The sequence below is a fragment of the Lutjanus erythropterus genome, chromosome 13 (genome assembly GCF_056507025.1).
Source record: "Lutjanus erythropterus isolate fLutEry1 chromosome 13, fLutEry1.hap2, whole genome shotgun sequence".
NCBI lineage: Eukaryota > Metazoa > Chordata > Actinopteri > Lutjaniformes > Lutjanidae > Lutjanus > Lutjanus erythropterus.
In genome coordinates this window covers 11,655,250-11,682,440 of record NC_139329.1, presented here as the reverse complement: position 1 = coordinate 11,682,440, position 27,191 = coordinate 11,655,250, and the positions used below count along the sequence as shown (strand labels likewise).

General features: G+C 38.7%; 1 protein-coding gene across 1 annotated transcript; it reads left to right on the top strand.

Moving 5' to 3' along the window:
- The first annotated feature begins 2,365 nt into the window (after window positions 1–2,365).
- On the top strand, window positions 2,366–26,527 carry fanca (FA complementation group A). The gene is made up of 42 exons (XM_084733960.1): window positions 2,366–2,599; window positions 3,074–3,186; window positions 3,633–3,729; window positions 4,108–4,262; window positions 5,907–6,002; window positions 6,321–6,394; window positions 7,467–7,576; window positions 8,594–8,704; window positions 8,862–8,925; window positions 10,313–10,425; window positions 10,669–10,745; window positions 11,392–11,533; window positions 11,800–11,933; window positions 12,550–12,660; window positions 13,129–13,224; window positions 13,525–13,587; window positions 14,119–14,201; window positions 14,321–14,381; window positions 14,506–14,555; window positions 14,800–14,870; window positions 15,232–15,330; window positions 15,551–15,684; window positions 15,798–15,868; window positions 16,089–16,188; window positions 16,373–16,560; window positions 16,674–16,770; window positions 17,270–17,473; window positions 17,690–17,763; window positions 17,858–17,986; window positions 19,389–19,467; window positions 19,606–19,781; window positions 19,884–19,989; window positions 20,146–20,205; window positions 20,329–20,433; window positions 21,355–21,470; window positions 21,666–21,825; window positions 22,278–22,340; window positions 23,794–23,887; window positions 24,056–24,137; window positions 24,461–24,611; window positions 25,823–25,921; window positions 26,041–26,527. Exons 1-42 carry the CDS (start codon window positions 2,539–2,541, stop codon window positions 26,137–26,139), a joined length of 4,368 nt encoding a protein of 1,455 aa, XP_084590086.1. The 5' UTR covers window positions 2,366–2,538; the 3' UTR covers window positions 26,140–26,527.
- The last annotated feature ends 664 nt before the right edge of the window (window positions 26,528–27,191 follow it).

Sequence of the window (27,191 nt, the reverse complement as noted above, 5' to 3'; positions counted from 1 at the left end):
TTTTTACAGTGGAATACAGTCATTTATTAATACTTAATAAATAAGTGAGTGGTTGCCTTAGGAGTAGCTGGAAACTCTGGCCTTCAGAGGCTGTCGCGTTGACTCCAGGCTGTTTTTTTACTTGACGGCCATTCATTTTTTTTCCCTTTTAAATTAATTAACCAATTTATTATTTTTTTTTTTTTAATTTGGTATTTTTCATGTTTGGTATGCTTTATATGTGAGCTAACCTGCTATTGAAACATATTATGTAATCATTGATATTCTTTTGACATCATGTGTTCTCTCTGCCTCCGACTCAAACTTAATCACACACACACACTCAGTGCACACACCCCAGGAAATCCTGCTGAGGTCCAGAGTCAGTCCTTCATCAACACGTTTGCCTCCAGTGACAGTGGCTCACCTCTGATTCAGACAAGAGCTGCCACTGTAACTGAACGCGTGCGTGCGTGTGTGCGTGTTCAGGTGTCACTATGTGTTGTTCTTCACAGGGCTGACAGGTGATGATGCTCTGCCTTGCTGGTAAGTTTGCACTCAGCTCAGTACATCAGCACTCCTGTTTATATTACTGTCCCACACATTAGTGGCACAATAGGAAGAGAGAGCTCTTAAAAATTCATGAGGACACATTGCATTAAGTTTTCATGAGTTCCTTTCACCAGCTCCCATGAGACGGTTTTCCTGCTGCCTGCCGCAATAAAGCTGGGAAGTCCAGAAAATACATAGGTGGCTGAGGGCTGTACACGATGTGGCATGATCTTCACTCCAACATACCAAGGGCAAGATGGAGCCTGCTGCTGTACACTCAGTACTGGTCACTCAGTGTGGTTTGGCAAGGTGTGGCTCTCACTGTGTCAAAACCTTATTTGTTCAAGGATAGATGGATCTGGTTATTACTCAACATTTTTAATCTTGAACATTGCGATCTGGTAGTTTTCCCTCATTAAAATAACCCTTAAGGCCATCAAAACCAGGTCAGATGGTCTTTATTATGAAAAGAGGGAAGCTTACATTACAGTCACACCTGTGCTCACATGCCCCACACCCTGTTTTCTGCACATACAGGTTATGAGTATGCATTAGTCTGTAGCAAATTCACACAGGAAAAATGACAATAAAAAGTAAAAACATACTTTTAAATGCCTAAAGGTAGAATCAGTAGGATCTGGTCGAGCTGTTCATAATGCACCAGAAAGATAGTTGATTGTTAAGTCTCATTCCCAGGACGTTAAATACCTACATTTTGGTAAAGTGTCCCAAAACACAGCAAAAATAATGAGAAAATAAAGAAATGCAGGCAGAGGGCAGTGCCAGATACTGACACCACCACACACTTCTAATGGGTCATATGTGATGATTTAGAGCAATTATGATTATATGAGTCTGTACATTGTTTTTTTTTTTTTTTTTTTGTTTTTTTTTAAAGAAAATGTTGCATATAATACCTTTATAGCATGCTCAGATTTTCTTTGTGGTGTGCATGGACACTGCTTCCTACAATGCAACATCAATACATATGGGGTAGGTCTAATTACGGCTGAAAATGAAACTGTAAGCAGAAATATAAAAACATTGGTAGCACTGCCTAAATAAAACCATGTCAAAAGAAAAGACATTAACAGTGCAGGTCAATACAGATTCATACACAATGCAGAGATGTTATGATAATATGTGGTGCAGTGACCTGGTGACACTATTCTCTTTAGCTGTGTCTCTAAAAAAGGGAAGTAGGCTACACAACACAAGTTTATTGTGAGTTTCAAGACCTGTTAAGTCTCTGTCACTAATTTAAATGAACAAGTTCAACAGGTTCACCTGCAACTCTTAAACTACGAGGGCCACAGAGGAATAGGCTAGCCACTACCTTTCAAAAATGAATTTATGTATCTACAATATACAGTGGTGTGATTATTTTTGCAGATAGTCTGAATTAAGGTTGTGACAGTATACTGCACCTTTAATTGACTGCTACATACGTTCACTCAGTCATGATGCTGATAAACATCTGAAGGCACCAGGTCTGTTTGCTGCCAAAAAGAAGAAGAGATATTACTTTCTTTATCGATCTGTTTGTCCCTTGTCCTGTCTGGGGAAATTGATCTCTTGTGTAATCCCCTGACTAATTTTGTTAAATTTGTTCCACAAATACATAAATGCATGCCTTGGGTTTCTTTTAAATTTAATATAGTTAGCCAGTGGAAGAAACTGACGATCTGAACTTTTAAAACGTACATATACAAACAGAGATGAGGCTGTTAAAACTCCGGGTTACTTTATGTTTGGCCTGTTCGTCGCAGCTGTATAGTACATCGTGATTGGCTGTAGCGAGGACCAATGAAAGAGAAGAGCGCGAGAGGACGCATGGACGACAGGGTGAATCAAAACAGTTCCGCTGCAGCTCAAAGAAGAAAACCAGCGAATTACTGCAGTCATTTAGCGCAGTTCATGATCAGAACCATCGTTAATGTATTTATTTCAAAAGACTAACTTGCTAAAACTCTCGAGAGGCGTGTTTAAACATTCAGGCAAAGTGAAATGTCACTGAGTGTATCGTGTGACTCGGTCTCTCAGAAAAGGACTCTGTCGAGCCTCCTGGGTGAGTTGACAGCTGCACCGAGTTCATATTTATGGACTATCCACAATACGTGAATACAGTTTGAGCCGAAGAGACACACTGAAAATGAAATAATCCATGTCCGTTCTCCCTGTTAGTGTCATTATGTCTACACTGTCTCGAGAAAGACTCACTGACTCACTTTGGACATTAGGGTCCATTTACTAATATGACAGCTTTTTGAGTGAAGTTTGGCGCGACCATTAATAGAGAGCCATCCCTATTTACATTTCTTTTCAATAAGTAAACCCAACTAAAGGTATCTATATGTAAATACGTTATGTCCTCGGTTTATGTTGACCAACTTTTACAACTAGCTTAGTTTTTCTTTAACTTTAGTGGGACAATATGACAAGAAGATTCTGTACTGTTTGGCAGACCGTTATAAGACATTGAAACTGTGTCCATATGAGCAGGTCAAAGCATTATGTGGTTTTCCTCCTGTTATATACCCAGCTGGTCGTGTGGTGAAGAGGCCGAAGCAGGAAGATAGTCAGCGGCTGCAGGAGGCAACGATCCAGCTGTTAGAGCAGCAGCAGAACATCTGCAGTCTGCTCAGGGAGGTCGGGGTGAGTGAGTGGGCATCGACTGTCACTGTGAGGACTGTCAGATGGTGTTGTAACTTCATATTGCAATAAGAAAATTGTAATTTTATACTAGAGTATATGGAAAGACTTGGAGCTTCTACTGGCCATTATACTGCATTTGGCCTATCTACCACTTGATTGGCTTTTGTGTAAAATATTTTGCATTCCATTGTGGCTAGATAGGTTATTTTATAGCGTAAAACTGGCCAAAAATGTATTTTGCTGGAAAAAAGTAAATCAGGGTGAATTATATATATACTAAATTGCAGAATGGCTTTTAAAAATTTCAGAAAGCAGCTTCACCCATGTATTTCCTCAGGAGAAGATCAGTACTTGCTAGGAAGTGATATGTTCAAATTCAGTTGTTTGTGACCTTGCATTAAGGTGCTATTAATGTATTTCTACTGTATTTTGTACATGTCTTGTAGAATCCAGATTTGTGCAACATTTTACAAACTCAGAATGGGGACCAGAAATCGGCAGAGTCTGAAAGCATCCCACCTGCCATTGCAGGTTCATTGTTGGGTGAGTCTGATACAAAACGTCAGGAATAGGCTCTGTGTTGTGCATCAATAGGCACTTTCATTATGAGGCAAACCACTGTGAACCTATCAGAAAGGAAAAGTGTGGTACTACAGTTATGAGCAAAGATGTCTGACATTCTCAGTGTTTATTGTCTGCTCAGACTCTTCCAACATCTAATATTTGAGTCAGCTGATGGCAGACTTCAAAAAATCTTTGTCCACTGTTCATCTCCTGGACAACTGTCAAACTTCAGATGACTTTGTCTGCTTTTACACACCACAAAGAAGAGATGTAGGAAATGGTCACCTGATGATAAAATAACTTTGACATAATGTCAATGCTGTGAAAAACAGGAAGTGTTGTGTTGTCTTTGGACAGTGTGTGAGCTGAAGCGTCAGGCCTTGCAGCTGGGCGTCTCGGCGGCTGTGCTGGCAGTGAAGATGGTGCTGGAGAGACTGATGGAGATCACTGAAACTGAGGAAATGAAGGAAGAAAAGGAGAAGAAGAGAGGACTGCTCACTTTCTCTCAACGAGTGAGTGCCTCAAAAAAAACCTCCCAGACATTAATACACAGATTGTTGACTGGAGATCTGAACTTTTACCAGCCACCTCATCAACATGGTGTTGGTTGAGTAAGTCAGCGCAGGAGTCACTGGAGCTGTGAATAGGGTCCCTGTATAACATGTGATGCTGTCACTGGGTTTTTCACCCAAGTCATACTCTTGCTCTACATTTCATTAAAACATGTTTATTAATATTTTCCCACTGTGGTCCAATAGAGGAAAAGTAACAAAAGCAAATACATAGTCACTTATCAGCATCTTTACTCTACAACATCAGGATTGACTTAAAAAAAAAAATACTAGTTTTATAGTGGGTTATAATAGTTTTTGCTTGTAGGGGTCTCTGGCTAAAGTTGCCTCTCAAATTTCAGACTACTGTTCACCAGACCATCACTGTGTCCCCACTCCTCTTATTACACACCATTTCTAAGCACAACTTGAAGGTTGTTAACACTGTAAGAAGTGACACAATGATGTATACTGGAGCCACTGAACCAGACACCAGACAGTATGCCTGCTGAATACTGCTGATATCTGAGTGTGCTGTACACTATTCTCCCACAATGCAGTGCACAAAGGAAATGGAGGAGCTGCTCACAGCTGGAAAAAATTTGAATAAATTGTGGGTTGTGGTGAGACAGCTGCAGAACGATGAACCAAAAGGAAGAATATTAAATAACGAAAAACACATTCATTCTCTAAGGGAATTTTTAAATGGCAGCTATATTCTTGTGCACAAATATGTTGTTTATTATTTGCACAAAGATGTTTATTTTTATTGAAACTAACAGTAAAACAGTACACTATGATGAATACGATGTAGTACATGATGTATACTGTTTAATTAGTGTGTGGTATGGATCTGTAATACACCCTATTATCTCAGCACTGGCTAACTCTTGATATCTTGAATTAGGGAAGAATAACGTCCATTACTATGCACCACACCATACACAGGACTTTAATTATAAGTGTTTTGAAACTTGAACGTCTACTTCCATTGGGTGATTTTAAACTTTTAAATTTGGACCCATTTAGAGATTTCTGTGGGTGTTTCTATACATGTGCTTTCAGATAACTGGCTATGTTGGCTCTTTGTATTTTGTCAATATTTCTACTGTACACAGGAATCTCTTACAAAATAGACCTCATTATCTAAGCACATTAAATGATTTTGTGTGTATGGATGCAGTTTTTCTAAAAACAAGACTGTACATCAGCAACTGATAGCAGCACTCTTCTTTTATGAAATGTGGCCAAAAAAAAATCTGTTTAAAAAGTCAGCTGCACGTTTATCACTGTATTTACAGTGTGTTGTATTTGTGCCTTTTAGTTTTTTGACTCAGCATGTCATTGTGGTTGTGTCATATGCACAATGACTTAGCAATGACTTAGCGTCTGGCACTACAACTTAACTCATATACAAGCTCTGCACATTGAAAATAGTTGCTACATCACATCTGTTGGTAGTTGTGGTTCTACTTTGCTCATCTACAGTGGTAGCCACAGACGTCTCCACCCTGAACTTGTCTTTCATTACTGCAGGATTCTTGTCCAGGGTACAGAAATTATATCAGATATGAAATTCCTACATTCTATTCCTGTCCCCTCCAGATCCAGCTGTGCCACTTGCTGGAGTCCAGCAAAGAACTGCTGGCGCAGGGAGCCCTCTGCCCTAAACTGCTCTGGCAGGAGTACAAAAGAGATCAGGTGTGTGTGTATGTTAGAGTTCATGCACTGTATATGAGGCCTAACAGAGGTATTTGCTTGTCATGAGGTTTTGTACCATGTGTAATTCCATCATGTTATTTTGTTCTGCATTTGATTTGGATTTTTAGTGTTTTGAGCTCTGTACAGATGAGTTTAAGTAAAAGTTAGAAGTATAAAAGAGAAGAAAAAACAGATGCTAAGTTTATTTATGTATTCCTCAGTTGGTCTCATCTGCTCCAGTAAGAAAAACTCAGCTTGGCTTTCTTACATAATGGAACAGATGTAGTAAATGAAATATTTAATGTGCTGTTTTTACAGAGGCTACCCAAGCTGGAGGTGGTGTACCATCTTCATTTTTACAACATCCTCACTCTGAAGTACATTTTAGAGAGGTAAGCAGTATTAAGGTTTTTAATTTAATAGTTTTGGTCGAATTCTGTTTGTGCCCTCTTGTTGGGCATCAGTGTCAGTCAGCTAGTGTGGTGTTAGTCTAAAGCACACAGAGGTTAATATCATTGATACTTAACATAACCTACTGTGGAACCAGTATTTTTATTTCATATGTATTTTTAAACACAAGGCTTTGAATGTTATAAGCAACTGACGACATAATGTGAAAGTGAACCTCTTTTGAACACTTAACGTTGAAATTTAAATACTAAACTCATAGCACTGATATATTTTACTTTGGATACAAACATTATGAATTAACGTGGTTTGAGTTACAAGTTGTGAAATATAAAAAAATAACATGATTTTGGGTTTCATTCAGATTCTTGAAAATTCAAATGTATTTTTAAAATGTGCATATTCAGGTTGCTACAATGCATCAGAAAATCAATTTTTAAAAAATTCAGACAACATGATTTGTGATGATAAATTCAAACTTGAACATCCAGACTACCATGGATCAATGAGACCTCTGTGATCAAAGTAAGACGAGTTCATAACCAGAATTTGTTATCTGAGTAAGTGAATCTTTTTCTGATTTTAGAAAACTTGAAATGAAACTTGGTAACGTGGGATGGGAAATCAAACTACATGGTTTTTAAAGCGCAGTAATATCATATCATACTATAAAGTCTACCATTTTTTTTTCTTATATAGCATAAAGCGACCACAACTTGCATTTTGTTGTGCAACCCTGTGTTGTAGAATGACAAATAAATGAACCTTGAATCCTTAAAAGGGCTGAACTCACAAGAAAAGACAGACTGTCTGCTGTCAGTTTTGTTGTTACAGTGCCCGTCTGTGGCTGTAGTAAGAGCCATCTTTAAATTATACAGACTTCAGTTCACGTAAGGACTCGTATATAAGCTCCCTACAACAAAAAAGTATATCCACAACACTCAAGAGTCCGAGGACATTTGAAGTTAAAAGCATAGCTGACACCCACATTTTTCTGCAGGAAATGGTCTTTAACCCCTCACTCAGTCCTGTCCTCTTTGCTTTTTCTCTGCTCAGTGATGAAGGAGTCAGGGTGTGGTTGGTGTCTCAGTTGAAGGCTCTGTGTGACTGGACACCTCCACGAGGAGAAGATGAGACCAGACAAGTTCAGCACAAAGTGTTGTCAAGTAAGGACACAGATTTCTCTCATTTGTATAGTCGTAGTTGTGCCTCATGGATGACGTAGACTCAGTCATTCACGTGTGTTCCACCTAGACCCTACACACAAAAGCTGCTTTAGTTTTAGGAGATTTGATCCGAATCAGTCAGGACACCATGGATTTAGTTCCCCTTTCAAATTGAGCCTTGCCAGAAAAAAAAGGCTTGATTCTTTATCTTTTATTCCTCTCCTATAAAAAGTACCACAAGTTCACTTGAGTTAATTCAGATCTTTGTCGTTCCACAATAGTAAGTTCTTTGTGCAGCTAGGCAGCAGAATACATAAAAAAAACAGTCAACATCATTAGCAATGAGACAAATGAAGGTAGTAAAAGTTCTGGTCTCATACACACAACACAGAATACATTAATTGGTTCATTTGATAAATGCTAAGAACAAATTCAATGATAATACCAGGGATAATAGAACTTGCTAAGCAGGGACCAAGAGAACCACACAGTTGTTACTGGTGCATTAAGAGCATTTTTGCTCTTGGACCTGCTGCACCCATTTTCTAGAAACCTGTATCTCTGACCAGATAGTAGGAGAAGATGAGGATGGTGACAGAGAAGATGGCCTGGATTTTATAGACTTTGCAAAATGTTGCAAAACCACAAAACATTTAATCTCTTCAAAAAATAGTCTTTGTTGCCCTTTATTACACACAGCCTCTAGAGAGGGCAACAGAGACTATATTTTCTGTAAAACAGAACGTTTACCCACTTTTTAGTTACCTAAACATTACATTTTAAAAGAATCTGTAAACTACTACTACCCATGTCTTTTGTGATTTTAGTAGTTTCTGAGCCCCGGTCTCTTGCTCACTTGGTATAGCAAGTCACTTGTGCTGCCAGGGTTGTCAAGGTGCTTTGACTGCGACCACCCAAGCTACAAAAAAGCACCCATAGTATCAAATACACTCAATAAAATGTTCCCCAAATGCTGCTGCTAAGGGTAATGGTAATAAAAGATCTCCTGTGTTTCAGCTGTGGTTGGAGTCTTGGTGGGAACTGGCTTTGAGCTGAGCCACGAGCCAGCAGCTGCAGACAGGAGGATCTCCGTCCTCTGTTGCTCAGTGCTGGACGACATGCTCTTCTGTGAGTCTGCATGTCCCTGTCCCACTTACCCTGTCCTGTGTTGATGAAATATTTAGTAAAGCACTTTGATTCACACCTTTGCAACCAGAATGCTATTTTCTACTTCTTTAACTGCTTTTTAACTCTTCAGTATTTTCCTGTCTGTCTTCTTCATCAGGGCTTCTAGACACCGTGGAAAAGAGTCTCACACAGCAGACTGCTGGAGCAGGAGCCGAGCTATGGTTCTGTGTCTTTTATTTGTCTCATTAACCTTGATGAAATCAGACTCTCCGCTGAGGTCTCTGTCTCAAGAAAGACTACAAACATGACAGCGAGACATGACAGAGAGCATACACAGACGATTTGTAATATGAAATTTAATTAAATCATGTCATATATACAGTCATACACAGTACAACTTATATTGAAATTATTAGGTGCCCATCTGCAGAACACATCTAACAAATAGATAAATAAAATAAAATAAGGATGAATCTATCAATAAAATATCAAACAGTCCAGCAAATAGATAAAATAAAATAGAAATATATAAAATAGAATACAGTGTTGATTATGCCTTTAAAAAAATCAGACAGTAAAACATTACATCCAGTAGTGAGTTTCAATATACAAGGGCATCATTTATTTGTATGAAATAGCAGTGCAGATATCTGAGAAAATATGTTTTTCAGTGATTTTAAATGCCTAAGTCACTGAAAATTCAGTTAAAACTATAAACTTTAAAACTATCCAGGTCACAGAGCTAGATAGTTTAAAAAATGACAAACCAGTCCTATGGCCTGGTTGTAGTGTCGCTGGATTCTGTAGCACTTTGTGATCTTCATCAGCTAACAAAGCAAATGTTTGTTTTAACAGGCAATGGAGGGCTCAACACCAGTAGTAAACTGACTGTATCTAAAGATGCAGCTCCTTTATATTCATGCTGGTTAGCTTCTGCCATGTCACAACAAAAAACAGGATTTTTTGTGTCCAACTGATCTTTCTACACTCTTCAGCTTTCCAGTTTTGAGTTCATGTCTACTTTAGCTTCATCTGTTACTGTAGCTGACAAACTTCAAAAATTCCTCCCACTACATTTTCTCTGTAGACTTGTTGCCTTGTCTGGAAGCTTCACTGCATTTTTTGAACACTTTAATCCAGCACAACGGCAGCTGACTGGATGATTTTTGTGTTCTGCCGTGTACTCGGTAAACTCTGACACCGGAGCGTGAACATTCCTGGTGCTTGTCTGGTCCTGAAATGCTGAAGCCAAGCACCTGGCACCTGTAATCAGGCTGCTTAAATCAGTCTAACAGTAACTGTAACTGGCTCAGTGTGCATGCTTCACACTCTGATTCACAGCCACTTGACTCTGTCTGCAGCAGAAAGCTGCTCATCTAAACATGGAGGTGGTCTAAGAAAGCAGCCACTTGTAGTACAACACTGTACACATACCTGCTCAGTCTCAGAGTCATATTAAAAAAAACTTTTAATGAATGTTTTCTAGTTTATTCATTTTATCTATAGTGAAAACATAGTGGGCCATTTATGAGCACTGCCTCAGCATTGAAAACGTGTTTGATATTAGATGTCTCTGGTTCTTACTCATCTGCTCTGTGTTTTGTACAGGATTCAAATATTTGATGTTTCATTGTGTGGAGTTTCTGTGTCGGCGGACACCCTTCGTTGTTTCTTCACACACTCACTCACACAGACTCTCACTTACAAGCCTCGACTAACAGGTAAAGACGAGTTATCAACCATTTCAGCAGCTTGATAGCGTTGATATTTTTCCTTGATAAGGCTTATACTTAAATTTAGCTGTAAACACAACTCATCTGGTAAGAACTTCAAATGGGGTCACAATTAAGGTTTGGGAAGACTTTGAAATAAGTATCCTGATGTACAGTACATACTGCTTTCAGAATGATAACAAAATCATTTCCAAAGAGCTGAAATGTAACAACTGAATCGTATGTCGTCAGTTTCAGATGCCATTGCGCTGCAGCATGAGTGGACCTTTGCAAAAGCCAAACGACTGGTGACCTCTCTTTTCCGTAAGGTAAATGTTTAAATGGGGTTTTAAACCTTAACATATAATGAAGTTTCTCAAAATTAAAATACCTTTATTACATGCAAGAGGGTTTATGTATATAAAGCTGTTTTTTTATTGTATCAACTGCTGTAGTCTGTCACTATCGCCTTTGTATTTTAACAGCCATCTGTGGATTTTTTACTGCTAGCTGGTGTCTCTCCAAGTGACTGACTGTGTACATGTCTTACGTTATGCTATTTTTATAGCATTATATTTAAATTAAACTGCACATCATGTCTGGTTACAAACATTACATTTAAAATCTGATATTCAAGTATATGTGTTTAATATGTAGGTGTTATGTCTTTATATGTTTCATTTGCTAAGCAGTGCTGTCAGGGTGTGCAATATGTTGTTGGGGAAATAAAGCATTTGGAATTGTTTGGTACAAACATAATTTTTTTTTTTCTTTTTAAAGAATGATGATTATTATTAATTATTATTATTAATGATTACTTATAATTGACAACCCTAGTCAAATCACTTCAAGCTTCAGGTGTATAGCCTTCAGTCCAGAGCAACACAGTACTTAGAGTATTGATTTATCTATGATGTTCTTAGCTGCAACAAACAGCTGTAACTTGTCTGTATTGTTCCTGTGTTTGTGTTAAAGTTGGCTGTGATCTTCAGAGTGGAGCAGCTGCTGTGTAACCTACAGCAGGTTTTGGAAACCCATGAGGTTAACTGGAAACACGTCCTGTGCTTCCTGTCCACGTTGCTGGTTTACAACCCCCATGCCCAGCCCAGCCTGAGAGGTAAACTAAATGAGACAAACAGGGTTTTATTCAAAACCAGCGTAATAATACACATTTCACTTGTTTCGCTTTCACATGTTTATTCAGATTGTTACATTAGTATGAACATACTGTTGGTCAGCTGTAGTTTCTTATGGATGAGTGAAGTATTTAGCATTTGAATAAAAGCTTAATTTCCTACATTAGTAAATATATAAGACTAGTATATACACAGTTATAATAGATAATAAAAATCTTGTCCTGTTGTGTCTTTCTACCTCTATCAGAGCTGTTGTCCAGACTGTTGACTTCTGCATTCGAAGGCTATGACCTGGAGAACATGATAACTGCCTTCCTATTGGCTCGACAGGGTGCGCTGGAGGGACCTGGCATCTTCCCCTCCTACAGTGACTGGTTCAAGGTTACATATCTGCTTTTCAACACTAGCTGATACTTTATTGAGACGTTTGGATCAGTGTGTCTGATATTAAGCTCCTGTACATTTACTCAGTGCCATGACCAACAGCTGTTTTGGTGTGCGTTCCCCACATGTTGACAAATTAAATCGTAGTCTTGATGAAAAAGCCTCTGAAATAGACCACAGGACACAATCAGTAAGCTAAAAGTCATAATAATGAAAAAAAAAAACCTAACGTGGAGTCATTGTGTTGTTGCTGCAGTATATATATACACACTGTAACAGAGGTGAGTGGCAGTGACTGGCACCAGATGTAGTTAATTTTTAAACACAATTTTAATCTGTGCATTTATTTTTCTTGCACTGTTGTTGGTCTTGTTCTTAAATAAATGTGCAACAACCGTATTTTTTCTATTTTTCAAGATTGTTTAACAAAGGCAGATTGTGTGTCTGTGTGGACTAGTGATGTTGATCAAATAACTGATGCAACAGTTTACACGATTGTTAGTTTGACAGTTTTGGCAGCTTGTTCTTGTCATAAAAATCCAGGAAACTTAATAATTCTCAATGCTCCTTTAGGTTAATTGTAAAGTACTATTATTCTTTTCTGCCTTCTCAGATGTCCTTTGGCGGTGGCAGTGGCTACCATGCAACCAGTAAGAAATCTCTAGTGTTTCTGCTGAAGTTCCTCTCTGATTTGGTGCCCTTCGAACCCCCACAGTACCTCAAGGTGATATTCTGCATGCAGTATGTCTTTGACTCTGAAACATTACTGCATTAACATTAACCTCATTTCATCAGACATAAGATATATGGTGTCTTTTATATTAGATGAACTTTTCATGATCTCGATGGGAAAATTGGATATTAATGACATGAGTTTATATTATGTGTGGGGTATGCAGTATAACATATTATAACTACATGAAAAACTTGCACCGAGGAATATGACCTCATACCTATTTTACAGTGGTGCAGTACATCGGTTTAATGTTGAGATATTTGTACTTTTGTTGAGTATATCTATTTTCTGTTGCTTTATACTTTTTACTGTACAACATTTATCCGACAGCTATAGTCATTTATTACTTTTCAGACTAAGATCTTTTTTAGATAAAACAAGAAATAGAAGAGACGGAAACGCAGAGAAATGAGCAGGCTGTGGTTTTTAACACTTCACTGTCATTTTCACTTGTAGGTTCACATCCTGCACCCTCCATATGTACCTGTGAAACATCGCAGCCTCCTGATGGAGTACATCTCTCTGGCCAAGACAAGACTGGCTGACCTCAAGGTAAGAGCAGGGCTAACAACACATCATTACTGCGTTATTTTGATTTTTTTCATGTGGAAACACTACAAAAATAACATAACATAGTTATATTAACAACATAATTATTCCATTATTATGGTTCATGTTCCTGAGAGTGCAGTTCTTAAAATCCAGTAGAATCTGGAATAGACAGTCCTCCTAACTTGTTTTGTGATGTTTTATTCATGAAGGGATGTGTGTGTGTGTGTGTGTGTGTGTGTGTGTGTACGTACATGTGTTCGTACCTGTGCTTACGTGTGTGTTGTGTGTGTGTTTGTGCAGGAGTCAGTGGAGGACATGGGTTTATATGAGGATGTTTCTGGTGCAGGTGGATCATCAGTGCAGGTAACAGTGACACTCAGTGGTTTGTTTGTGTAATGACACTTGTTGATGACTTAAGCGTTCTCAGAATTTTGCCTAATCACAGATGTCAGTAGATTACATTATATATATACACACACACTGTATTAATTAATTAATTGTCAGTCAGTCTCTTGGCAATGTGACCATTTCTGCTATAAAAACTGTAGATACTTTACAACTTTTTTTTTCTTTCAATTCTGGTTCTGACTTGGTTGCAGTACCAAAACATTATTTTCTGCAAAGCTCAAACTTTGAAGATAAATAAATAATAAATAAAGTTCAATTTTGATCTGACATTTGATGCCAACTTTGAGCATTTCACAGTTTCTGAAACTAGATGATTCCAAAAGCTGTTTCACGCCTAGCTTTAGTTACAGCACCTTAGTTTTTCATTGAGCAAAATGTGATTTATTCATATGAAGAAACTTTTTTATTTGTATCAAACTGTATTTTAAGCCATGTTTTTAATATCTTAGCAGTATAACTATACTGACTGTGTGTGTACCACTCCAGTGCCAAGCTGTCCAGGATGTGGAGAAGGCACTAACTCTGTTTGAAAGTACAGGAAGAATCTCTGCCACTGTCATGGAGGCCAGGTATTCAGCCAGCTCATCAGTTACTTCTCAGTATATAACGGTCCTTTAAAGATCTGGATGTCAAGTCGACTGAATTAGACATATATGTGAGCAGGTCATTGACACCTCTGTCCTCTCAGTATTTTCCGGAAGCCGTATTTCCTGACACGATTCCTCCCAGCTCTGCTGACGCCAAGAGTGGTGAGCACCGTCATCTTACTGTTATTCTTCATTTGATCTGCACATTCTCAGATGTGGAAGTTACTTTGTCACAAACGTTCACATCACATGCATAAATTCAAGCTTACCTGTCTTTCAATTTCAGCTGCCTGTGAAAGCTGACAGTCGGATGAGTTTCATAGAAGCTCTGAAAAAGTAAGAGAAGCTTGTAAAATATGCTCCTCTAGTTTCATGTTGACTGGTATCATGCCTCTTTACACCAACTATATAGACTTGAGTTTATAGAATTTGATCCTGTCATATAATCACATAACTTATCTTTTTGTTTTTGTGGTTTTGGGCCTGATAAGAATAACCATCAAACTGCTAATGTTATACTTTACTAGTAATGATTATCTGTGAGTTTTAACTGTTATGACGATTGTTTGTCTGTGTTCAGAGCAGATAAGATCCCTGCTGGGCAGTATCTATCTTACGTGGAGTCTTGCCAGACGCAAAGGCAGCAGGACTGTGGGTATCCATTATAACCCTTATTTGTTGTATACTGACACAAAGATAATCATCATTTCTTTTTTGTATGTGTGTTACTGTCAAGTACATATGTCTAATTTACTCTAATAATATAAGTGGATAAACAACCACCTAGAAAACATTATGTTTTGGCCTCTAAGGAGCATAGAGGGTTACATAATTCAGAGATGACTGTATTTAAAGATGAGCGAATATTTCATCTGAAATACTCCAGAGTGGCACAGCACATGTACAGTATGTGCAGCTGCAGCGAGAATGAAAATCTTCTCTAACACTGACAAAGATGTACGACAGTCATATAATTGAGGATGCCTGTGTTTACACTGTGTTGTGTTTTCAGGCAGCACAGTGCGTTTGGACACTAATGACGATCCTCTGGAGATCCTGAAGATTCAGCTGCAGGAGTTCACAGAGTTGCTTGTTGAGGGAAATGATGGAGGTAGGCAGATATCAAGGAAGGAGATACAGTTAATCTCATACAAACACACACACACACACACACACACACACACACACACACACACACACACATTTGTCATGGAAAAGACTTGATATATTTGATTTTAGAAAGTGAATGTGAATGTGAGTCCTCATAAAGACGTACTTAGACTGTGCACAGCCTTATCTCCATACCTGTTATGTTGGCCATGTGTCCTCAGAGATGTCAGCCCAGCTGTCCAGGATCTCACACACTCTGAGTGTCATCTTTCCTGGCCGTCCTGATGAACTGATGGGACAAGCAGTCATTGAAATCCACATAAACACTCCTCTGTCCCCTGAGCTCCACGTCAAAGTATGCACTGATGAAATTCATTGTCTTCTTTGCTTTCATGTTTTAGACTGCCATTTCTGCTGTATCTGTTGGCTATATGTATTCATGTAAGTATCTGTCCTTTATGTCCTCAGGTCGTCAACATGATCCTGAGAAACTTCTGTCAGTGCATGTTAGATGCTTCCCGAGTTAACCCTCCCAACAAGTGAGTAGTACAACCTTTTTTTTTTTTTTTTTTACAAATGCTGAACAAAAAACTCACAAATATATGGAGTGGGATTTAGTGGCCATACACATCTGGTTATTCACGTACAGGACATGATCTGGAATCAGCATGAAAGTAGTTACATCCAGTTTTGTCTTGAAATAAACACAGTGTTGCTCTGTTGTGTGCAACCCACTGTGTACTTTTTTTGCGTCTCCAGACAAGCTCTTTGGGCCTCCAGATTTGTCAGCATGCTGCTGGGTAACAAACAGCTCCTCTCCAGCCTTATACACAGACTCTGGGACCTATTTCAAAACCAGGTAGATGAATTCATATTCATACACACTTGTCTCTGTGTCTGTATTCCACTTTGTGTCTGTTAGGTCTGGATTGTTCTGTTGTTTATTTTTAGTCTGAATAAAAAACAGCTCACCTCTTTATTCTCCACTTCACTCAGATTTGTACATTCACTCATCAGTTTTACAAACCTCTTGTGTCAAAAAGGGTTCGTCACTGAGTGCCGCTCACATACTCGGTCTGGCAACATTTGTGGTCCACCTCCACGCTTCCTTGTCCCATGGTCCTCTAGTTCAGCTGGTCCCGCCCATTCTGCCTCAGCCAGTACCTGTTGGAGAAGCTCTCAGCTCGGTGCTGGTCTGCAATACACATACTAACATGCTCTTCTGTGTCAGGTGAGGCTTCAGACCTCTGCTGACTCATTATAGACTTGCTGTTGAAAATGTCTCTGGTACTGTCATCTGTCCTGGCCACCAACTTGACTCACAGTCTTCTTGTTGCTGTCCAGGTTGTGTGTGGCAGCTGTGTGTTACGGGATGTGTAGAGGACACTCGCTGCCTCAGCAACAACAGCAAGATTACATCATCAACAGTTTCTTTAAGAAGGTATCTCTTTCTGTGGCTTGTGTTATATATTAGGTATATCATAAAATGAACAACAATAGAAACTGTTAATGGGTTATATTTGAAGAAAGTGAACAAGTGTATCGTAATATGCAAGCCTTTTTCCAAATTGTTTGTCTTCTATTATATATTTTTCTTTCAATTAATTTATTTGCCACTGTCTATAAAATGTTAGAAAATAGTGATATAGATCCATCCTAATGTCCCAAAGTTGGAAGGAATGTCTTCAAATCATTGAAAAGCTGAAAAACCCAAAGATTTTTAATTTATGATCATAATATAATGATGTAAAACAGATAAAAGCTTGAACCAGAGACTTGCTGATCCTTTTGTGAGGAAGAAGAGGAATAAGAAATCTATTAATACCCTCTTGGTAAAGTTAGTAGAGAGACCTGCCTTTATAATATCAGCACGTATTTAGAAGTATTTTATCATATTACTGTATAATTTAAACTCTGCATGTAACTGTGTGTATGTTCAGCTTCTGTACCTCATCCCGAGAATGTTGCCAGAAGCCAGAAGAGCTCCCATCACTGATGGTGGTCCACTTAGTGAATACCAGGAAGAGGACCTGCCCGGCCTGTGGAGCAGCACCATAGACACCAACAGCACCTGGAGGAAGACTGCTTGGGATCTGTGGAGACACCCTGCTTTCTCTCAGTTAGGACACATTCCACAGTATCAGGTAACATGGGTCCACTGCGTCTTTCACTTCCTGGTTTGAATGAAGTCTTGTTTCATTAAGTGTTATGTGGTGGAAGTGGAGAATATTTTGTTTAGTGAGCATCATAGAGCGATTAGTAGTTTTGTTACTTTTTCATTTGTTTGTTAAATGAAATTGAATAATGGACCAATCTTATTGACCATAAAAACATCCTCAACCTTTGTTATGTTTGTCAAGCTGTCGTTCTCAGAATGGCTGGCGAATGAGCTCAGAATACAGAGAAGTGAAGACGCCCTGTCAGACCCAGAACGGTAACACAGGAAACACACACACTCACAGGTGCCATTAGACATACAGTAGAAATGAAGTCAGTATACCCACTAGTTACTTTGTGTTTGTGTGTAGTCAGGAGTACCAGCAGTGGGCCTGTTTTGAGCTCTACCTGTCTCGTCCGGAGGAGCAGGGAGGCTGTGGAGGAGACATGAAGAGCCTCTGCTCTCATCTGCTTAATGCCATCATGGACAAGCACTTAAAGTAGGTGTCCATGTTCACAAAAAAGTTTTCTAAAATGTTGGTAAATGTAATTTGTGCTATTAGTACACATAAACAAACTTACTAAAGACATCATATTATAATAGATTACTTTCTTAAGATTCTTCAGTTATCAGGTATTAAATCTGCTCAAATTCAGGTGCTTTTACTTTCCAGATAGTGTGATTAAAGTGCTGCAACCTCAAGTGAGGGTCTACTGCAACCTCACTTGAGGTTGCAGTAGACCCTGAGCATTTCAGACCAAAACAAATGTGCACTTTGTTTACTCAATAAAGTTGAAAAAAAACAGAAAAGAAAGGGGCATCTGAACACAAATGGCTCACAAAACTTAGATCAAACTGTCTGTGTTGTCAGCAGTGCTGATCAAATATGGACCAAGATTATGTAACTTCATTGCTTATTTCTGAAACATATTTCAGTGCACTGTTAAGCTATTTTATGAGAAACTTACTCAACAGGCCCCCATGCTGAAAACAGATTTAGGGAGGACAGAGAGGGACTCACATGCACAAACATGCATAGATGGCGGAACCGAATAAACAGAGAAGCCTGGATTACCACACAGTCCAGGGGTCTGCTCAGGACCCCATGGCTCTACTGTATCTTTACATTGCCAATAGTTGTTTGCTGACATCTAGTGAGGCTGAATGTTATATTTCACACCTTTAAGTATGTTGGCAGAATCTCCAGCGATCACTGCAGATTCACACTAGCTGCTTGAGCAGCACATGTGTGTGTTGACACCTCTCACTGCAGCTTCGGTGTTTATATCTGTACAATATGTCACAGACATGAAAAAAACAGGTCAGCAGGGCAGTGCATTTTCTTTTTCTTTCTCTTTTCTCTCTCCCTCCCTTCTTCCTTCTCCTACTCTCTCTGAACGAGGGGGCAAAAATCACAGGTTTCTGGCTGCAGCTCTTTATTTTTCTCTAAAATTCTTCTGCAAACTCAGTATAGGAAGATAGGGCTGTTAGAAGCAGTACTGCAGCAGCAACAGGCTCCGTACGTGGACACCACAGGCCTGCAAGCTGCCGCAGTTTAGTGAGGTAGTGGTTGTGCACAGGTAGAGACAGCCAGTATGAACTATCCATAAAGCCTTTGCAGATGGAGTGGGTCGTCCATCGATCACGTGGTTGATGGTTCGATCCCCAGCTGCAATGCATCAAGCAACCTAATTATAGCACGCACGTGTTGAGGAAGACAAAGTCTGAAAATACTTTTTTTTTAGGTTTAAGAGATTTAAAACAAAGGCAACAAGCAGAGTCTGTTCCTTCCTTTGAATAACCTATTGATAAAAGAAAAACATCTGTAATAAAAGCAAATGTACATTTTTCTTTCAGCCTTTAATAGAAGTGTAACTGTTCTGTGTATTTTCTGTCAACAGCGATCAGAACCTGAAAAAGCTAGATCACAGAGTGTCAGAGACAGGGACCTGTCTGCCAGACATCCTGTCCAGAGTGCAGGTGTGTACACTGTAATATGTATATATATGTGTATATATAAATATATATACATATATATATCTTAGTGTGATGTTGTGGTTCATAATGAAAAAGCTATATTCAGAAAGGTATGGTATTGTTTTGTTTGTGTATATCTAGGAGCTTGTCTATGAGATGGAAGTGACCAATCTCTCTGGCAGCTGTAGAAACAGAGCTGATGTGAGTGACTTCCTGTTTGAGTTAGTGTCTGAGAGATGCTCCTCCTTTGTGACCTCGGCCTCACCGAGCATCAGCACCAAGCTCAGCCTGCAGCACACTCTGAACACATGGAACAGGTTCACACACAAATAGTATCATGCAGATCATCTCTATCATTTAATGTACTGCCACTGAAAACCTTTTGTGTGTGTGTGTGTGTGTGTGTGTGTGTGTCACAGAATACTGCTGATTCTCCCTGCAGTGTTATTCATTAAAGTAAAGACTGAGGGAGGGAGGATGACTCTGGAGTGTAACAAACTAATAGAACATATCAACCAGCATCAGGTGAGCTGCTGAATTATTTTTCTAATCAGATTTTAATACATTTCTGTCCCAAATCTGATCGGCTGCTTGTGATTGTGTGTGATAAATGCCCCTTTTAGTAAAATTGGCATGAAGATACTCACATCCTTCATTCTTCTCCTTCTTTTCATTCAACAGAGGAACGTGTGTTCTCCAGCTGGCTTGCTGTCCTACCATCTAACAGCTCATTTCCTGAAAGTGAGAATCACTTTGACTAAAATCTTAAGAGAAATCAAATCTGAGATACATTTCTTACTCTGTGGTTTTCTCCCAGGAGCTCATGAACATACAGTAAGTCTGCTGTCTGTGTTTCCTCTTCAGGGCATCTTATGTGCCAGTGTACATTGTAGACACCCAGCAGAAGAAGTCAACAAAGCCTGGTCTGAGATCAGTCAACGCTGTCCTCTGCTCCTGGTCTCCACAGTGGTACCGTTTGTTCTCCACACAGCTAACAAAACTTTTCCACACTGAACCTGAGTCTCCACCCACTACGCTTATGATGGTTTTATACCAATACTAGTGTGTTTGGATAGGTCCCCTACATGGAAGACATCATGTCTGACAGTAGGAAAAGAACAGGTGTAAAAAATAAAATCATAGATGACTGAATTCCATTTAGTTATGTTTACATTATTTACAGTGCCTCTTACATGGAGGTTAGTTAAAAATTTTAGTGCACTGCAAACATCTGAAATAAGTTATTTTATTATTTATTGTTTTGTGGTAAACTTTTATCTCCTTACAAAGAAAAAAGGGGAGAAAAGTGAGAAAATAGAGGCACTCACTTGCCAATAGAGGACTGGATTCTACTGCATGTCAGACTTCCTCACTTCTCTGAATTCAAAGCTATCTGTTTCTAAGCCTTTGTTTTATATTGTTTCTCATGCATTCTTGTAAAATCATCTTAAGAGAAAAAAATCTCCCACTTAAATGTGATAATTTAATTGATTTCCATTGTTGAATTTCTGTTTTTAGCTTCTACTTGTTATTTTGAGGCGTAAAGACTCAATCTGAAAGATTCTTTAGTAAAATTAAACTGGATTGGTAACAAGTGGCATTTGTTTTACATTATGAATAACACACATCTTGAAGATTTAATATACAGCTAAAATGACATGATAAGGTAGATGTTGCAGGGGTGGAATGGTCCTGCATTTAGTTATTTACCACCATTATTTAGACAGTATCATGACATCATGATTATATTACATGTTTTTTTATACTGGAGTAGGAAATTCATGAAATCAGTATTAATGCAGACTTCATCAATGTGTTTGTTTTGTGGGCTCGGGCATGATGATTGATGATTGATTCTCATGATGATTTTGTGTGTGCATGTGTGTGTAGCACTGGTGGGAGCGTCTGTCTCCAGTGCTGTTGTCACTGTGGCGTTGTCTATGTGATGGAGAGTCGCTACCGGAGCAGCTGCAGCTCTTCACCAACTGTCAGAAGTGGGCCTGCAGGTAAAATCTGATTCCTGTAAACCTCCATGTCTGAATCTTTGGTCCACCACCATTTTACACTGTCAGGGTAAAGGTTAGTTAGTTAATTAGTTAGTGTAAGATATTAAAAGAAGTGATGTAATGCAGTCTCCTCTGGATCCTTTGGCTTCCACAATCTTTTGGCTTCCATTTTATAATTTTCTGTCCGATGTTCAGTTTAGAGAAGAGCCCCTCGTCATCACCAGTGCCTGCAGCCTCAGCTCTGCTCCTGGCTGCCAGCCTGCACTGTGCCTGGCGAGGCCGTAGGTGCGACAGCCAGGGCTTCAGTGCTGCCCTGAATGTGCTGCAACCAGAGAGGGGAGTACATTACCGACAGGTGAGAGTAAAGAACTTCCTTACATTCCTGTCACTTCAGGTCAGTCAAAACCAATCACTGTGTTTAGTTGTGTTTCCATTAAAAAATGTGATCTTTATATATATTAAGTTACAGCTGGTATAATGTTACCATTATGAGCAATGTTGAATTAATTTCATATTGGTAACAGCAAACCGTGTTCTGTAAATAATAGTGGGTTTGTTCTTAATTCCTTTATTATATTATCATAAATGAAATCAGATATGTAGATTACTACCTGCATGTTATTTCATGTTACTTTTTAGCTTTTGTATAGTAACTTTGAATGAGTGCTCCTGCTCTCTAATAATACAAGTTTCAGATGGGGATAATTTAGTTCTAGTATAAACACTGGCTCTGTAAATGGACAGGGGTTGCTTTTGGTGTGCTTTCTTTCAAAACTTTACATGCTGCTGTCTCATTTCTTCTTCCAGGTGCTAGTTTTTCTGTTCTTCCTGTGTGTAAACGACTATGTGTCAGCACTCCTGTATCCTCAGGTAATTAACCACACACTGTCCCAATCCACCAACAGGCTCTGTTCACGTTTACTTTGGATGCCGTTGGGATCTATATCCAATTAGAGAGACAGGTCTGTCTTTGAGGCCTAACTCAGGTTGATAAAACTTAATGAGCAACATGCACTCTCACATACCAGGTCTGACTCATTTGTTTGTTCATTATGAAAGTAGTGATGTAGAAATTGAAGTGTACTGCTGCATTTGTTGTAATTTTCAGGCAACAAAATTGACATTTTGACATTTGGGAAAATGCACTTATTTGTTTTCTTTGAGAAAGTTGGATGAGAAGCCGGTCTTACAAATACTAAGCTATAGCCAAGTGAAAGTCAGTTTATCTATAATGTGCTAATTTGTGAATTTTAAATGTGCTGGTAGGATTAACATGGGTATTACAGGTCTAAATCATACCCTAATAAGATAATATGATATATACAGCTTCCTGTCATTGCTGCCATGTATGGTTGTTGATGTTATTTTGATTTGATTTTATGCTCTTTGTACATGGCAAATTCTTCTAGGGGCAATAATTTGTTACCTTTGGACTCAGCCAGGTTAGCGGTTTCAATCTGTTTCTAGTCTTCATGCTAAGCAAACACACTTTAAAATAAGTTTTCAGCCATGAGAGTGTATCAGTCTTCTCATCAAACTCTCAAGGCAGTGAATAAGATTATTTACCAAAATGTTGAACTATTACTTTAAGATAATCCAAAGGTTTTACAAATTAATTTAAGCCATACACACTCCCTCAGGCCAAATGTCACCTCATTTTTACAAAGTTTAAGCTTCAAACAAAACAGAAACAATATGACACAAATGAACCCAAGACATGCTTTTGGAAAGTATACAACTAACTGTACGTGCAAAGACTGAAGAGAAAAACATGAAGACCATAATAAAATTGTTTTTGTAATTTATTTGCCTAAAATGTCTCCCTTAAGGCAGTAAAGCCTTAAAGGACAATTCACCTCAAAATCAAAAGTATTTATTTCCCCCTTGCTTGTAGTGCCGTTTATCCATCTACATTCTTTTGATGTGAGTTGCAGAGTTTTGGAGATGTCTGCATTGTCTTCAGTATAATGGGACTAAATGGCACTCGGCATGTGGTGCTCAAAGCACAAAACATACATATGAAAAATTCAAAACCAGTCTCTTACCAGAAATCATGACCCAGTTACTCAATAACTACTTTCCTTCTGCAGTAGAATCTACTGGAACTACTTTCTTTCTACTAGAAAGAAAATAGTTCACAACAAGTTTATCAGAGTTTCTATGACTGATATCTCCAAAACACTAAAACTCACACAAAATATCTAGATGAATAAACAGCACTAAAGGCCACAAGGGATGATGTGTTTAAAATATGTATGTTTTTATATATTGGGGTGACTGGTCCCTTTAAATACACTTGTTCTGTCTGTGATTATTTTTGTAGGAGAAGAGCCAACAGAAATTGAGGACTGTATGCACAGACTTACTGCCTTTGTTGGTGGACTCTGCTGACTGGCTGCTTATCTTTAAATCAAATGGTACAGTGTACATCTTCTAAAATCACATCTCAGTTGCTGGTAGTGTTCATCAGTTCAGTTGGTAGTCATTATTTGGCAGATCAGATCTGTTGCCAGCACTGACAAAATGATGCTGTCTTGGCTCTATTATGCAGTGTTAAATTAGTGTGCTATCTTTTTTCCCTTCAGCTCTAGAACAAGGTGTTTACCAGTCAGTTTCCATGGTGACATCAGATGAGTTCACTGGACTTATGCCTTGGGCCTTTTACAGGTTAGTTTTTCAAGTAGCGTTTTAAGAGCATCATATTTCCACCTTTAGACTCACTGTGGATACTGTGTGTAGTTAGGCTATCTATCTATCAGGCAATAGGTTTAAACTTACAATGACCAAAAGTAGCTGGACAGTAGGAAAGTAAATTTATGGCTGCTTCATATTTTCAAAAATCCCAAATCATTAGTTGAGTAATGCACCAGGTTCAAGTATTTTATGACTAGAAGGTGGGAAATGGAGCTTCTGTAGGAACATGAAATATATTCTCCCAATATATGTATGTGACTGACAATCCAAAAAAATGAGTGTTTATGTTTGTTTAGCCTGCTGCTCCAGCAGAGTGCTGAGGTGCAACAGAGAGCTGTATGTTGTCCAGGGTTCCTCCATACTGTTGTGCCCTGCTACATCCGTCTGCTGCAGCTTTTCCTGGAGGGACACACAAGTACACCAACCACTGAGCCCTCTGACAATCAGGTGACTGAGCCTCATATGACAGTTTATGTCAGGGTGATAACAATGTCACTCAAACCTGTGACATTGGACCTCATTCGCTAACGTGCATAGAAATGTTCTGTGTGCACAAAAGACGATCCTAAGCAAAATTACCTTTTGATTCATTAAACTTTTTTCTTACTACCATGTGCATGTTAGTGAATCAGAATTATTCTACATTGACTGACTCATGCGCTGCTTGCAATTTGCATATTGCCATGCCCTCATTTCTCTATATAAGGAAATACATTTGCATGAAGAAGTATCATGGAGGAGGAGGTGATGTTGCAATGTCACATTCAGACAGAATCAGGCTTTGCTGCAGGGTGTGGGAGTGTTTCTTTGTGTTTAGGTCATAACCACTGTGAAACAATTGGGAAATAATGTTTTCTTTCTCTGATTCACTGCTTCTCTACCAACAGTGCTGCCTCAACCCATTCAGTCTGTACCTCAGACCCGCAGCTGTGCTGCCCGTGTCCAGAAAAGAAACTCTTTTGTGATTCATAAAAATAATTCTTTAGGCTGCAATAACTGAAACCATGCTTGTTGTGTCCCTGGAGAAACTATCTCAGGTGAAAAAGAAATGGCTTGACATTAAAGTCTATGCGGAAAAAAGAATAACAGACCAAAAGAAAAATAAGGAAACAGATGAAATACAAGGACCAACTGATCTGTCAGCCCAAGATAAGTGAGTCAATGAAATTATTGGAAATTTCCATAAGTGGAATAAGATATGAGGGTGAAAGTGATGACATCCAGCAAGAACTTTAACCCAGCAATAATAATAATAATAATTATTATTATCATTATTATTTATATAGCACAATACATCCATAAAATGCAACCCAATGTGCTTAACATAGAAATAGATCATCATGACATTTGATAAAGCCCTAAAACAAGGAAATTAAAAGGAGATAAATCATAAACCTCAAAAACCCTCTAAGACTTCTTTTAAAGCCTTTTTTAATGAATGCAGTTCTGATTTGCTCTGCAATTAGGTAAAAGGTATTTTTCAACATTTTGACAGCCAGGCTGTCATCATTTGTGTGTATGCATGGTCTGTGGCAGCTCTAAATGTGTCGTCAGAGTACAAATTCAGCTAAAATATTGATGAATGTCAGGTTTGTGTGTGAAACGTTCATATGCACAGCCCAAAGTTCTGATGTCAGCTCTATGAATTGTTTTGTCAGATGGAGCCGTTCCAGATCCTGAGCCACGCCAAGCAGTTTCTCCTGAGAGGGATCTCACAGATGCCTCCGGCTGCTCTGTCCTCCAGCCATCTCAGACAGGTAGCCAACAAACACACTGTATGTACCTCACACTTTAACCACTATGTAAGATCTTCCACTCTTCACTTATGTCTCTTGTCTTCCTCACTCCTCCCTGTCTGGCGGATTTCCGGATTCAGCTGACGTCCCAGTGTGCAGACTTGGACCCAGAGGTGGCAGCAGCTCTCTCTGTGCAACTTGACCCTTACAGCCTCAGTCCAGAGATGGACTTCCTCTGAACAGCTGCAGACTGATGTTCAGGCAGAGAAACTGTGACACCCACTTCACTACAGTACCTTTAGTGTCTCTTGGACAGTAATGGTAACTGACTATCCAGCTTCTGATGTATTCAAATTTCACTTCCAACACAAACATGTTCCTGTTAAAATATTTATCAAAATCACTTCACTGTTCAGATTTACCAGTAAAGTTCAGAAAACAGTTGATACTCAGCTTTGTAAAAAAGAGTCTACAGTTTATTTACATCTTTTTGTACATAATTCACACAGGACTTAATAACACAGATGTACATCTGAAGCCCTTTTCACTGTTTACAATACAGAGATAAACTCTTAAAAGAGTACTTAGCATTGTAATAACTTAATAAAAAACAGTGACCAAATAAAACTGAACTGAATGTTCTTGAAAATCATTCTGCACAACTATGTGCACTGTGAGGATGTTATACAGCACGTACAAGTGCTTTACATATATTAATGTAACAAGAATATCGCATTACAGGACTTACAACTGCATTTCTGTAGGTCACGCAGTCATTTATGTGGCTGCTACTGAGGACTTCACCTATCAAAAAAGTGTGTGTAGATCCACAGGCAGTATAAAATCATCTTTCCTTCAGATGTCTAAGAGGCACTGGAAGTAGTCATTATCTTTTCAAGTTATGATCCTCAAGATTTGCATGGAATGAAACCAGTCTTTGATTTAATTCTTATGGTTGACATTTGTTCTGGCAATAGCCATCCATTGTATATACACTCTATAATTATCTCTTCATATATTCATGAGCTGGATTTAAATTGCATACCTGTGGACGTGGGAATGACAGGAAACAGTATGCATCCAGTGTTACTGTTTGTAATTTAATCTCACTGATATGACTCACAGTGTTTACTGTTCAACTGTATCAAGTTACTGCTAATATAAACCCGACAATAACTACTGTTGCTGCTTCATATTAAAGCAATGCATTTATCTCTGAGATTAGCGCTGACAGTGACTGTTCATCAAAATTCGTCTACAAAACAAGAAAAAAATTGTAGGGAGTAATGGA

What these genes read in the sequence shown, in the direction of transcription:
- fanca (XM_084733960.1), top strand. Translation starts at nt 2,539, where the DNA reads ATGTCACTGAGTGTATCGTGTGACTCGGTCTCTCAGAAAAGGACTCTG. An exon ending in CAGGTGGATCATCAGTGCAG is followed by an intron (nt 13,588 to 14,118) that starts GTAACAGTGACA and finishes GTACCACTCCAG; the next exon opens with TGCCAAGCTGTCCAGGATGT. An exon ending in AACATATCAACCAGCATCAG is followed by an intron (nt 19,990 to 20,145) that starts GTGAGCTGCTGA and finishes TTCATTCAACAG; the next exon opens with AGGAACGTGTGTTCTCCAGC.